The 15,058-nt window shown below is 35.4% G+C and overlaps 1 protein-coding gene across 1 annotated transcript in view; it reads right to left on the bottom strand.

Moving 5' to 3' along the window:
- Gdi (GDP dissociation inhibitor) overlaps positions 1–15,058 on the bottom strand; it is a 110,408-nt gene that overhangs the window by 25,928 nt on the left and 69,422 nt on the right. The window contains exon 7 of the mRNA XM_090400272.1: positions 4,988–5,090. Coding sequence (XP_090256398.1) covers positions 4,988–5,090 — 103 coding nt within the window. The remainder of the gene's footprint in view (positions 1–4,987; positions 5,091–15,058) is intronic.

The raw sequence follows: 15,058 nt of genomic DNA, 5'->3' as shown, positions 1-15,058 counted from the left end.
ATTTATTCTTGAAACCACATACAGTAGAGAACAAAGTAATCCAAACACTAACATTATAAAGAAAAATTTAATTTTGCAAGAAAATAAGTACAAAAATTAAACTTAGAAGCTTTACCCAATAATTTATATGTGCTCCTCTGTTCCTAATAAGTTCATTAATTTGCTTAGGCATGGACTTTCAAAATATAAAGCAGATTTTTCTTATTCCTGCATCTCGAAACCATACTTTCATAATGGATTGTATTAAGTTATCCTTTGTATCACAATTTAATTTTCCAAGTCTCTTTTTTCACTATGGCCCACAAATTTTCCATTCAGTTAATTTCAGGAGAATTACACTCCATGCCACACTTTTTTCGAAGTGTGGCATGGAGCAATATCCCGTTAAAAGATAAGTTCCTTGTCTTTCTGGATCTGTGAGACTAGTCTTTTCTCAAATATTTTATGTATGGGTCACTTTTCATTATACCACAACAGGCACAAGTGATCCCAGACTATCATGTGTAAAATAACCCCAGAACATCTTTTAAGCTGAGTATTTAGGAGCTTGTTGAAGGTGAGCAGAAGAAGTCTTCTTAGCCGCTGATTTGCAAACATGGGGTACTTGCTCTCCTTGGACAAAGAAATGGCTCTCATCTGAGAATATGATCGACTTCCACTTCTCAACGGTACAATCTTTGTACACTTTTGCTCTGGACCGCTTTTTCTGCAGAGTGTTCATCAACAGCTTTTTTTTTTTTTGAGTGGGGAATCCTCCTTGCTTCCAACAATCTTTCTTCAACAGACTATCATGTCAGAAACATTAATCCCACTAGCTGCCACGTCTCTATTTAAGTCTACAGCAGACAACCTTGGATGCATTCTGCTTTTCCTAACTAGTTTCTGTCAGAAGAAAAAAAGGTACCCATCTCCCTAGGCCTCTTTAAAATCGCACTAACAGTACCCAAACTAATACCACACTCATTGGCAATTTGTCTTTGTGTTATGGATATGTGCTCAGAAAGAATAGATATTTTGTTTGGAGATGTATCCATTTTATAGCTACACAAAATGAATAAAATGCTACGAATGTCAACTTGTTTACACCATTAAAAATGCACAATAGTATTAATAAACATATATAGTTAAAACACACAGCACTCGACCAAAATAGTGTCCTAAAACCAAAACCTTGACAAAAAGTCAGCTTGTTTAGATTAATTTTTTCACTACTGTATAAAGAAAAATATCACTATGATTTTGTTTTTAAAGAAAAATTAAATTATAACAAGATACTTTCAGCTAAGTTAATTCATCACTTAAGTTTGTTTTCCTTATGCAATATAGAAATGTTCAAAACTTTCTATCTTTGAAAGGGGGGGGGGGGAATTTGTTTAAGAATGGGTTTTTCACTGGTCACTTTAATTTTGTTAATATTTCAACACAAATATTATGAGGAAGCTAATGTTAAATGACACTTACCCAACAATGCAAATCTAAAGTGCAGATGATGCCCAGACAAATGATATCTATTGAAAGTTTATTTTTCACTAGGTTAGACTATGATAAATTTAGTTTAATCCTTTATCCCAGTGAGAGCAAACAAAGTTTGCGCCTGAAAATATCTTCAGGACTGAATATATAGTGTTGTACTATCTTACCTGGGTAAGTAGTACAACACCAGGCAACTCGTAGCAAAGGTGGAGCAAGATGATATCTATAGCAAGTAAGTTTGAGAAAACAGTGAAATGTGATGAAAAAGTTTCTTCAGTGTGTAAAATGGATGCAATGCAACACAACACAGGCAACCAACAAGATAGGCATGGCATTAAAGAAAATACACTGCGTGAGCGAGTGAGTGTGCACATACACAAGCCAAAAATGGCCCAAAAGTTTGTACTAGGTGATGAATTATAAATTCCATAATGAATGACTAATGGATGAAATCAAAGCTGTCCATGAGAGCTTCAATGTGAGTGAGGAAAACTATTTGTTTGCATTATAGTGAGAAAAGAGCTTAAACTTAGAAAATGGGTTCCACAAATTCACAGCCAACAAACTTCAGTGAATATGACTTTTCTTTTTTGGTGAGGAGGAGGGGAGTTGAGGGGTCATCCCTGGAAATTGTGTAAGAGAATGGTTAATAAGGGTGTTAGGATTAATTTTTTGCTTTGAGGAAGATGTTGAATAGGTGGAATTCATTGCCAGAGAAGGCTTTCAGTGTTTCCTTATCTGTGAATGAGTTTAAAGAAATATGAAAGATGTAGTTTGTTCTTAGTTTTTGGACACCAGTGTAATAAACTAGTTTTTGCTGCTTTTGTGTCATGGAATGGTTATGCACATGACAAAAAATCATCTATATACACCAAAAGTGAGCAATCACATCACTGATTATCATCTAGCCTTCATATAGTGAAGCTTGCAATTCACCAACAGATTGGGTTGTTTGGTGGAATACTGGTATTGTCCAGTAACAGTTTATACCCTTGGGGAAAAAAAAAAAAAATTACAAGGCATCCTAGTTGGTAGAAACATAGTGAGTTCATTCATTCCAAAGAAATAGTTCATATCTTTGGAATGAATAGAAAGACACAGTACAAGTGATCAGTGACAAGCTCCATAATTTGGTTAGGAAATTTCTAATTCTCTACATTTCCCAAGACATCTTTGATGTCTGATCATCACTGAAAATCAGAATAGAATTCTGAATCTGGAAGACAATAAAATTGAATTTTACATGAAATGTATGTATAAACTCCATCTGGACAAAGGGGAGAGGGGAACTTATCACAAATTCCAACTCAATGTCAAGAGAACTAAAGTTAAGTTTAAATTAAGTTAAGGGGATAATAAATCCCCCATTATACAGTCTATATACACCTAATAGTCTAATTTATGCCACCAGAAAAAACAGCCTCTTGGTTCTTTATCATAGGTATTATTATTATATAGAGATTATTACCATTAATTTAAGACAAAGTCAGGGAAAGGAAGGAATAGCTATAGTATTCAACACTGAACACAAACTTCTTGATTTGGCAGGCATTTCAGGTAGAGTGATGTGGACAAATTTCAAAATGGGGACTTGGATAATGTCCCCATTTTCATTTGTGCCTATGGTCCAACAGAACAGTGTTTTTCAAACTTGTGATGATGATCCGCAAATCAAAAATACATTTTACATTTTGAGCTGGTCCACACACACTAAATGAAATAAAAGTTTCACAAAACAATGCATGTCTTTGCTACATATAATAAAAACAAAAACCTAACAGAGTTAATATCATCAAATTCCTGGTGTACCCTCAAGGGATGTATAGGATATGATATTACTAAATGAAAAACTTGCATCATTATTAACTTCCTATTTACACTTTTGCCTGTTACCTGTCAAGACTCCAACATTATCAGATCTCATATTTCTATCCTCTAAGGCACTTTTTTTACTGTATCAATTCATCTATATCTTGGTCTTCCCATGGGTCTTTTCCCTGCCAACCTGGCAGAGAACAATAGTTTTGCTAATCTTTCCTCTCCCATTCTGTTTAAATCATCATACCATCTAAGATTTAGCTCTGCTAACACATTCCTGGATGCTGACAATGTCAAGTTCTTTCCTAATATCCTCATTATTAATATGATATTGCAATTGTTGCCATCTGTTCCTTATTATTATTATTATTTAATACCTCCAGGGAGTCCAAAGACTCATTGAGGGAGGGTACCTAATCTACAACTCTGTCTTCACCATTCAATCACCAACTGACCGCAACTACACCAACCATCTATCGCCGACCACCACTCTTATTTCCACAGACAATCACAAACATCCATGCCCACGGCAGGATTCGAACCTGCAGCCTTTTGGCTGGAGAGCAGATATGCTATCCACTTGGCCAACCAGGCTGGTGACTCAGGACTCTCATATCTGCAATCTCTAGTCTTTGGTCAAGTGTTTTGACTAATTTCTCTTATTCCATATAAATTTAATCAGTTGACTTCGTACCATACCAGATTTGTAGATTCTGTTGTCTATTTCCATATTTAATTTACCATCTTCACTAAAAATCTTGCCTGAGTAGCATGGTGGATGGTTCTTATGCAACTAATACTGGGTTTCTGCAAAGTTCTGTTCTCTCACCGCACCCCTCTTCCTTCTATATATCAATGACTTACTCTAGTTGACTGCCAATCCAAGATAGTTCTGTCATGTTTCTCACAAAAAACAATTTTCTTCTGGTATTACTTTTGAAAACACCCAAATCTCTAAACAAGATGAGGTTGGGCTCAAAATCAAGAAGTCTCTTGGCATAAATGAAATCAATTACATCTACTGCTTCAAAAACTACAATTCCTCTTTCACTCAAGGCATTTCTTCACAACTAATAATGCTTTCACAAATCTGCTCAACTATCACATACTCTCACATTTGGGGTCTCTTAGGGAGGCTTTTAAAACTACTTCACTCAATACAGAGCAATTAGGCTGATTAATGATATGGTTGCCTTTCCACCAACTTCTGCAGGCATTCAGTTTTTGCTGAATACAATTAGTCATATGAATTAGCATCAATAATTCCTCCACATTACTAAATCCAATGAAATGTATGTGCAGCCACCGACCAGTTCAACTTCAAATTTGCAGAACAAGTTTCTTTTCTTCCCTTTCTTTCATTTCTTCCACTGTGCTCTGGAAGTGTCTCCTCTAGTGTTTCCCAAGAAATACATTGCACAAGTTTCTCCTTTCTCAACTCTACTTATCCACAGTACTAACATACTATTGGCTGACCAATCAACTAACCTCCTGTGTATGGGATCAGCATAAAGACCAAGGAAAGGATTTAAAATTTTAAAGCCACAATGAATATTCAATACGACAGTGAAATATCTATTAAATCTGTGGACAAATGTTTATATATAGAAAATCATATTAAAGATGTCAATATCTAATATATAACACTATGATCAAATCAAAGTTCCTAGAGATATGCAGGATTATTTATACTCACCAGACTTTCTTCCTACTTGTTTTTGAGGAATGATTATCTGGCAAGATAAAGCATCTTTGGTATTGGGAATAGGATGGTTCATTAGACATATACAACGCACAACCTACAAGAAATGCACACTTTTAAGAATGAGTTAATAAAGTTAGATCAATCTCCTTGGTCTTTGATACTATAAATATTCCATATGATAAAATTAACAAAGAATGTATCAGTGGATGCATCATTTTGCCATAATTCACTTCTTTCAAAATAAATGTACTGTCAACAGTATAGCAAATCTATAAGAACTAACGGAATAGCTTGTTTCTGAATTTCTAAAACAGCATCAGTGCTACAGAATTCTGGCTGGAAATGTTCAGTTGCTGGTTGTAATATATGCATTCAATATAATAGTACTATAGCAAAAGCTGAATAAGAATTATTTAACTTTTCTCAGAGATTCATCAGCTCAATGACACTTTAAAATTAAAACAACTTCAATTTTTTTAAAGTTTCAAGTTTTCTCCATTCTTATTATTGCAGAATTATATTTTAGTTTATTTCAATCAGTACATAAATGGATTTTGTCTCTGTACATTTGCTGGTCAATATATTATTTTATACTGAACATTGATATGTGCAGGAAATCATTTATTGCAATGAAAGTTGTATATGAATTACAGAGTGCAGTAAAATAAGGCTGACAATAAAAAAATAAAACTCTCATACACACACAAAATCATTTCAAGCATCTATAAGTGCATACACATAACATAGGTCAGTTATAAACATAACTATGCAGTTTGGAATAATCAACCATGCATAATGAGAAACTGTAAGAGAAATGGTAACTAGACAGTTTAAAGCTCAACACTGGCAGAATCCCAAAGGAGTTATCAAACAAGGACAAGATAGTTTCATTATATGAAGAGCTCCAAGACAGACAGAAAGTTAAGACTGATAAATAGCTCATGTGTAATCGTTAAGGCATTAGAAAAATTAAGGGTAAACATATGGAATTGGGCTGCAAGAAATTTATAAGGTTAGTGTATTGGAGGTAATGGTGGACAGAGATGAAGTTCAGAAGACATACTACAAAAATGGGCAAAATAGCTCGAAGGATGAGTTTAACATACACTCAACTCTCACTAGAGCAAACCTGTAGGGACCACAATAGAAATTCACTAGCATATCCGAGAAAGAACACTGACAAGCTCAAAGCTACTAATGAAGTTCAATATGCACTTAAACTATTGAAATCAAGTGGAAGACAAAACCAGTCTTCCACTGTTGATTTCAGTAGTTAAACATTTGAACATGGTCTGGATTACCATGACAACGTTGGAGCTTTTGCCAACAGCCTAGAAAAGCCACATACTTCAGTCTAGATCTGCATGAGTGTAGTTTGATTATAGCAGCTAGTTTCTATCATTTTGGAAAGTAATGATATCTTAATATTGCATTAATAACAGCAACAACATGCATTACAACTTAATGTAGCAGGCATTTGATGATTTTGTTGGAAATCCAAAAACCAGCTCACTTCCCCCAAAACATGCACAACTAAGTCAGTGTAACAGTGACTGTGTGTATGTTTACTAGAAACAGACAACTGCATACAATGTCACATGCAGTATTCTTAAATTCTGTTTTTATTATATACAAATTTTGTATAATTTTTCCTCAAATTTCAAGAGGGAAAAAAATTTTGTTACCTGGATAGCAGATATTTTTATGCAGCTGATAAAAACTTAGCAGTGCAAAACATTCATGTTTTGAATTAAAAGATCTACAACAGCCCACTATAAATTAAGTCTTCTGACTATAGCAATCAAAATAGACTTTCAAGTGTCTCTGAAGATGTGAATTCTTTCTGACTCAGAAATACTTAGTACTTATATCAAATATAAGTACTTCAGCAAGAATGACAGCGACTTCACCATCTTCCTTAGCCATCCACCACAAAGCCTGGATCTTGAATTCCATTAGGAATGTATGGAACATGCTAGAAAAACAGATCCAGGAGTAAAGACATGGTGAATGCCTGTAATGTTGTAGACAAATTCAATCCAACATCTTGTGGAATGTATGCCAAACATCATATGTGCTCTAATTCAGGCTAAAGGAGGTCTACAGTATTAAATAAAAGTGTCTAATTCAGTGGACGGTATGTGCACTGAATTAGACACTATAAAAACATATCGTACACTATAAAAAAAAGAAACAAACTTTTACTTTACTTGCATTTTTATATCTCAAACTCTTTCCCATGGTCAACATCTCTACAATTCACATTTCCATCTTGTAGAGTAAAATAAAGCTGCTACATCTCAGCTTGTTCATGTCCCCTGATATGAAAGATGCAGAGTTCTTTCATGAAGTCTTGCTTTCTCTACACTAAACTGTAACTAAGTGTTAAAAGCAACTTTTTTTTAATAATGTGGTAGTCTAAGATCACAAGACAAGGAATGGTTTCTTATAAGATATGAGCTATCTTCTATGACAAAGCATACAGATACTTATCTATATCATCTGAAGAATTCTTGTTGGCTAGCTAGTGTTCTCTCTCTCTTCTTGTAATAACAAAATATCAGTGAAGTATTTAAATCTGTCTTTATGAAATAAAATTTACTTTTCAGCCATCAGATTACAGTATTTTTTAATGAAGTCTGTACTGCAATATTAGCATATATGCTTCTTTCTCCTTTTGTTTTTTTACATATTTTTGGCTTTAACTTTTGATAATGGAATTATTTATCCATATTAAAAGGTGTTCATTTACTCTCCCCGCCTTGTTACAGTATTTGGTTGACTAAATCACTATTTGTTTAAATTTCACTTTTTCTTTATCATGCTAGAAAAGGCTCTCGGATTTATTGCTACTCTAGTAAAGAAAAGAATGTTTATTTTAAACTTTGCAAAAGGTTTAAAATGTTTATTTAAACTTAACCAGACATATGGGATTAACTAGTTCCAAAAGTAATACCTCTATGTAAAGTCTCTCTTACTCAAAGTCAAATGCACAATAATGCCTAGTAGTTTACTTTCTGTACAAACTGCACAAATTTTCTCTCTTGCTCAAAGACCAAGTTTGTTTTCAAGCTGAAATGTTTGAAATTTTAAGAAGTTATAATTTTAACCTTCACTTAGATCTTTTAATTTTTTTAAAAATTATATTATATATGTCTTCCCCCCCCCCCCTTTTTTTTTTCAAATGCCTTATCTGACTTGCTTCTTACTGTTTCTAATCTCACCATGAGTCATGACTCCAGAGATACTTGTTCATAATAATAATTACTGGTCATTTCAAGTATTTTAAGAGAAGTGAGCTAGGGCATTTATATAATCATATAATGCAATCAATTTCATAAATTCTATTTTCTTAATATTTTCAAAATATTCTGCTCAGATTTTGTTTATTATTATTTATTGAGACCTCCAGGGAGTCAAAGACTCACCAAGGGAGGTTATACATCTACCAAACTAGCTGCCATACCTTCTCTTAAACTCATTCACATTAAATGCACTCACCACTTCAAGGGACAAACTGTTCCATTCAGTTATTGCTCTGTGAGAGGTAAAAAAAAAACCTTTCACTCCTTTTGATCACAAACAAACTTCCATGGATGCCCGTGTGTGTTCTTTCTCCATCTTCCATATAAAAAAAAAAATCATCAGATAATATCCTATAACACCCAGTCAGGAGCTTATAGATCTAACATATCACCCTTCAACATGTTAACCAGTCTTGTCCATACTCTACATTCTACAATTCCAATAATCTTTGCACCTTTACCACAAATTCTTTATCTCCTTGGAACCCAGGGGACCAAATCTGCACACAGCAGCTTAAGTGCAGTCTTATCCCTAGCCTTAGTTCCTTGTAGCATAACCTTGCTAATATGACATTGGAAATCTCATCATGCCAAAATGCATAACTTGCATTCAACCAAGAAACTTGAATGAAAATTTTGCAAAAAAGCAACATTAAATTTTTAGCATGTCCTTGCCCTTAGACTTCTATAATTTCTATGCACACTTTTTTAGTGAAGGCAGAAAATTAAATATCACCATCCTTTTAGGAATTTAGGCCCAATGGCCAGTTCCAGTCTCATTCGGGGGGGGGGAGTAGATATACAGTCCTTAGGGAGGCAGTTGAATGTAAGAATGAATATAATATGCTAGAGCAAATAAGGACAACAAACCAGAGTGGGATAGTTAATATAAGGCATCAAGGAAGGGTTGGGGCAAATGGGGGTCTTAAATTCATGTACACTAATACTAGGAGTATTAGGAACAAGAAAGAAGAGTTTTTGGCCATGGTTGGCACTTCCAGACTACAGGTTATTGGTATTAGTGAAACATGGCTGACTGTAGATGATATAGCTAGTGGGATTGAATGTGATGGGTATAGTGTGTTCAGGAATGACAGAGAGAATAAAATGGGGGGAGGAGTATTGTTGATGATAGCTGATGAGCTACAGCCAAGGAGAATAGAAGTTGAATTGCAGGATAGAGAAAAGAGCACATTTGAGGCCATTTGGTGCGAGATTGTGGCTAGAGGAACTAAATATACAATTGGGTGCTGCTATAGACCAGGTGAGGGAAAAGATGGTGGTGACAATATGCACAAGCAAATAGAAGAAATGAGTGGAAGGAGGGCGATTATTATGGGAGATTTCAACTATGGTCGCATTGATTGGAGTGAGGAGAGGACACACAGGAGGAAGGAATTGGATTTTATGCGGTTATTAAGGGATAACTATCTGCGACAGCATGTAATGGAAAATACTAGAGGTCAGAGAGTGCTTGACCTAGTAATTGCATCTGAGAATTTGGCTGTAACGAATATGACCACGTTGCCACCAATTGGTGAGAGCGATCACAGGATCTTGACTTGGGAGGTGGCTAAAGGTGTGGAATTTACAATTAAGACAGGGTACATGTGGAATTATCAGGCTGGTAAGTATGACAAGCTTAGGAGATTGATTGGTACAGTGCCATGGCATGTACAACTGCAAGGACTAGAAGTTGATAGTGCATGGGAGGTAGTTAAGAAGTGCTTGCATGAAGCAATAGCTGACTGTATACCTAGAGTCCGAATAATAAATCAAGTAGGGGTTAAATGGATGAATAACACCATTAAGCTTGAGCTGCAAAAAAAGAAACAACTAGGAGGGAATTTAAGGAGAAAGGTGACCGGCAGGCACATGAACGGTATAAAGCACAGGCCAGAAGGGTGACGAGTGTGGTAAGAAAAGCAAAAAAGGATTACGAAAGAACATTGGCATGCAGGCTAAAGAGAATCCTAAACAGTTTTTTAGATATGTAGCAAGTAAAAGGAAAAATGTACATGGCAGAATGATTTTAAAGAATGCCGATGGTAGGGAGGTAACTGAATCAGTTGAGATAGCTGAGTTACTGAGTGAGCACTTTGCAAGAATATATCATCCAGGTGGTGACATTGCAGAAACGAATAAACCAGTAGATTATACGGAAATTGTGGTGAATGAAGTGGAGGTGAGTAGTCTATTGCATAACCTCAATGTCAATACATCTGTGGGATTGGATGGTATACCAGCTCGTGTAGTACGAGAAGCAGCTAAAGAATTGTCAGTACCCTTGACCATTTTGTTTAATTTGAGTCTCAGGTCTGGGTTAGTCCCGAGTGGGTGGAAGGAGGGGAAAATAGTTCCACTGCATAAAGGTGGTTCCAAGACTGCTGTTGTAAATTACCGACCGATTAGCATATCAGGAATCATTGTCAAGGTCTTAGAGAAATTAGTCAAGAAAAGAATACAGGATTGGATAGATGAAAATGGGATATTGTATGGGGGACAACATGGTTTTGTGAAGGGTAGATCATGCCTCAGTAACTTGCTCACGTTTTATAACACAGTGACGGCTGAACTGGATAGGGGTAATGGGTTTACAGTGATACTACTGGACCTTGCCAAGGCCTTTGACAGGATACCACATGGAACCCTAATCAGTAAACTGGAGCAGATGGGGATAGATATAGGGTTGGTGAGATGGATAGGATGGTGGTTGAAGGAGAGATACCAGAGAGTGGTTTATTCGGGAGTGGAGTCAAAAAGACGTCTTGTGACTAGTGGAGTGCCACAGGACTCTGATCTTGGACCACTGCTTTTCAATTTGTTCATCAATGATATTGGAAAGGATTTGAGAGGAAGTGTTCCACTTGTTTGCTGATGATGCAAAGTTGGGTAGAGCAATTGTGAGTGCACAGGATGTCAAAATTTTACAGGATGATTTGGATAGTTTGGAGGACTGGGCTAGGAAAAATGGATGTCAGTTTAATGTGGCAAAATGTAAGGTTATGCACTTTGGGGTGAAAAGAATAGCAGCAGTATATCGCATAGGCAGAACCGTACTCCAGGAGATTGATGAGGCCAGGGATTTGGGAGTGCTGGTGGATAGGAAGTTGAAGTTTAGGGGGCACATTGCAAAAGTAACTAAAACAGCTCACCAAATCACCTGGCTTATGAAAAATACTTTAACATGCAGAAAGAAACAAGTTGTTGTTCCTCTGTATCGAGCCTTGATAAGACTCCATCTGGACTTCTGTGCCCAGTTATGGGCACCAGGGTTTCTTCATGATGGGGAGGAAGTGGAGAGGGTCCAGAGACGAGTGACCAAGATGATAGCAGGTCTGTGGAATGAACCTTATGAGAATAGGTTGAGGATTTGTGAGTTGTAGAAATTGGACGATAGGCGAAGGAGGGGTGATATGATTGAGACATTCAAGTTACTGAAGGGTTTTTATAAGATTGATCCAGAAGATATTTTTGAAAATATGACTGGTGGTGGGAGGACTAGGGGCCATGCATGGAAGCTGGGCAAGAGCGTGGTTGACAAGGGTGTTAGAGCTAGGTTTTTTACTTGGAGAGTGGTGGTGAATGAGTGGAATAAGCTTCCAGAGTCTGTTGTGGGTGCTACGACCGTGAATGAGTTTAAGGCAAGATATGATAAATACTGTGTGAATGTTGAATAGTTGTTCCAGACATGATGTTAGGGCCTCCCTTGATGAGTCTGTCGACTCCTTGGAGTTTCCCCGGAACAATAATAATAATAATAATAATGATAATAATAATATCCTCTAACTGGATAATACTAGAGTTTCTTTTTGGATAGTTCTGTCCAGTGCCAAGTCGATTTTTAGTTGTTTTTTTTTCATTTTTAAAATTTTTTATTTTATTTGTTGTTGTAGAGCCTGTGTAGCTCAGTGGATGTGGCGTTTGCACACCACAGTGCTTGGCCGCATGAAGGAAGACTTGGTTTCGAGTCTAGTCGGCGACAAGAGGAAATTTTTCTAAGCCTTTTTTCGAACGATACCTGAGTCAGTCGATCTCTGGCACAGACAAGCGGGTTTTTCTCCCGTAAACTCGAGCGAAGAACCCACATTATTTCAGACATTAAATAAGAGTGTCAGGGTTAGGGACCACGAGATGGCAGCACCTGTAGAGCCGTCTCTCTTAACTGTGTGCCACTTAATTAGTGATAGCCTTGGGCCAGCTATCTCTGATTGGGTTCCAGTGGCGATGAACTGCCCACTCAGTCTCCAAAAAGTTAGATAGGGCTAAAAACGACCTCGCCTACTCCCTGTTATACAGGAATAAAAGGGTGTTAGCCGATTTTTATTTAAAAAAATTTTTTTTTGTTGCCCCTTGTAGAAATTTCATTTATCCAGTTTCTATTATTTTTTCTTCTGCAGATTTTATGTTCATGATTCACTTCTGTAATAGTAGAGAAGGTTTTATCAAAACTTTATAAACTTATTCTTGTATGCTTTTGAACTTTGTTAAGTTTGAAATTTTCATATCAATATCAGCTTCTTTTGTATATGATATAGCACATCCAAGGTATTTGAAACAGTTAAAATGTTCTAAAATATTATTTTCAATCATTTTTTCAAAATTAAATATGGAAACCGATAATAGTTATGGCTAGTATCGTGGGAGTCAGCTGAATCATTTTATATGGATCAAGATAAATCAGCCAAAAGACGGTGCTCAAATTGATTTTAATGTATAGCTGCAAGAGATGAACATGAACCAAAACAGTGATAAGAGTTCTCAAGTTAGAAAACTTACAATATAACATTTCTAATATGAGGATTAAGTTACTTTGCAAACATCAATAAGTATAAAGGAAAGATTAACATTCCAGGGTGGAGGCGAAATTGTCAACACCAAGAACTCCACAGCCTACTTCAATTTCAAAGTGAAGTTACTTGTACCACTTTAACGAAAATTAAACTTGCATAACAAGTTTTCCTCAGCCATAAATGTGAATTATCTGACTCTCAAATATTCAATAGAGTTGATATGTAACCACTTTCCACACAGCTCTCATTTCTTGCACTTGTACATGAAACATTTCTAACAATTTCTCTCCACTCTTGCTTTTGGACCACAAATCATCCACTCTTAGCAATAAGTATACAGAACACACACACACCACCGTATGAAATCCCTCATACTAAACTCAGTGAACACACACAAGTAGGGAAACAGCAAACAATGATTTGGTGAAGAATAAAATATTAGGCTGAAGCATGCTGAATTAAATTCACTCATTAAAAATTGTTAAAAAATTTTAATGATAAGGTGACCAATCGTCCTCCTTTAGGGAGGACAGTCCTTTTGTAGGTTCTGTCCTTTCTCGAAAAGTGTCCTCCTACCTGTCCTCCTTTTCGATATTTTAAAACTAATCTGTTAATCTCTGTATTCAGAGATTTCGATAATACAAACACAAATTTTGGTGGGTGAAGATGCAAAGGAGTGAATAATGTCTATGTAAAATTACAAGATTTACTCCAAAAGAAAATACTAGGAATAGGTTGTAATGCACATATTTTGTCAAATGCAATCAACACAGCATCATGTGCCATGCCAATTGATGTAGAAATAATAATAACGACAATTTATTTGTATTTTAGTCGTTTTACTGTTCGTGTGGCTACTTTAAAACAATTTTGTGAAGATGTTGAATACAAAAAATTTTTAGGATATTCAAAAGTTAGATGGCTCGCTCTAACACCTGCTATAGAGCGTGTTTTACAATTATTTGAGCCTTTTTTAAGTTTAGACAAATGTCCAAAAATTCTGGAATCTTTTTTCAATTATGAATTATCGGAGATATTAATGTATTTTGTACATAATCAGGCATCTATTTTCCACAAAACGATTCAAAAGATTGAAGGCGAACATATTTCAGCTACAGAAGTTAGTCTTATTTTGAACGATTTTGTCCTTCAATATAAATCACGATTTGAAGAAAAATTTATTCCTTTAATAATAAAAAGAAAATTGTCAAACTTAGAGGAATCAAATCCGGGCATAACCCGAAATGCCATGTTTGGTAAAGAAGTGCAGAATTTTTACCAAACATGTTTCCAATATGTCGAAGAATGGTCTGAAACAAATATCACAGGAAATAACAGTTTTCAATGGTGTTTTTTTTGACTTCATTGCAAGTAAATTGGGCAGATATTGAAAATTGTGTCGAGTTTTTATCGAAAGAAATGCCTGATATTAAAATCGATGACAATTGTCTGTTTGAAGAAATTAGAAGACTGAATGTATATTTAAATTCTGATAAATTAGAACAATGGGAAAATCAACATGTTGAAATTGATAAAAGATGGGTGGAAATATTTAACCATTTCAAAAATGAACACATTCCATATGAAAATTTAGTTATTCTTGTTGAATTTACGTTGTGCTGCCCTGGAACTAATGCAGCAGTTGAAAGAGTTTTTTCAATTGGTAACGATTTTTGGACAAGTGAGAAATCAAAATTGAATGTTGATACTCTAGCTGCAGCACTTACCGTAAAATTCAATATGAAGGATATTTCTTGCTCCGAAATTTCCAATATATTGTTAGAAAATGATATATTGACAAAAAATATTCATTCAATGGAAAAATACTTGTTTAATTAAAAGGGATGCAAGCATAATTAGTGTATTTTTGTTTAAATTAATAAAATGTTTCATTTATTTACGTTTTACTTTTTTCTTAAATTATTTTTTTGTCCTCCTTTTCATTGTAAAAAAATTGGTCACGT

This window comes from Typopeltis vanoorti, chromosome 11, assembly GCF_054136105.1.
Source record: "Typopeltis vanoorti isolate ZY-2024b chromosome 11, IOZ_Tvanoo_1.0, whole genome shotgun sequence".
In the NCBI taxonomy this organism is placed as follows: domain Eukaryota; kingdom Metazoa; phylum Arthropoda; class Arachnida; order Uropygi; family Thelyphonidae; genus Typopeltis; species Typopeltis vanoorti.
The sequence above is the reverse complement of the archived record's forward strand: the minus strand, read 5'-3'. Positions and strand labels throughout refer to the sequence as shown.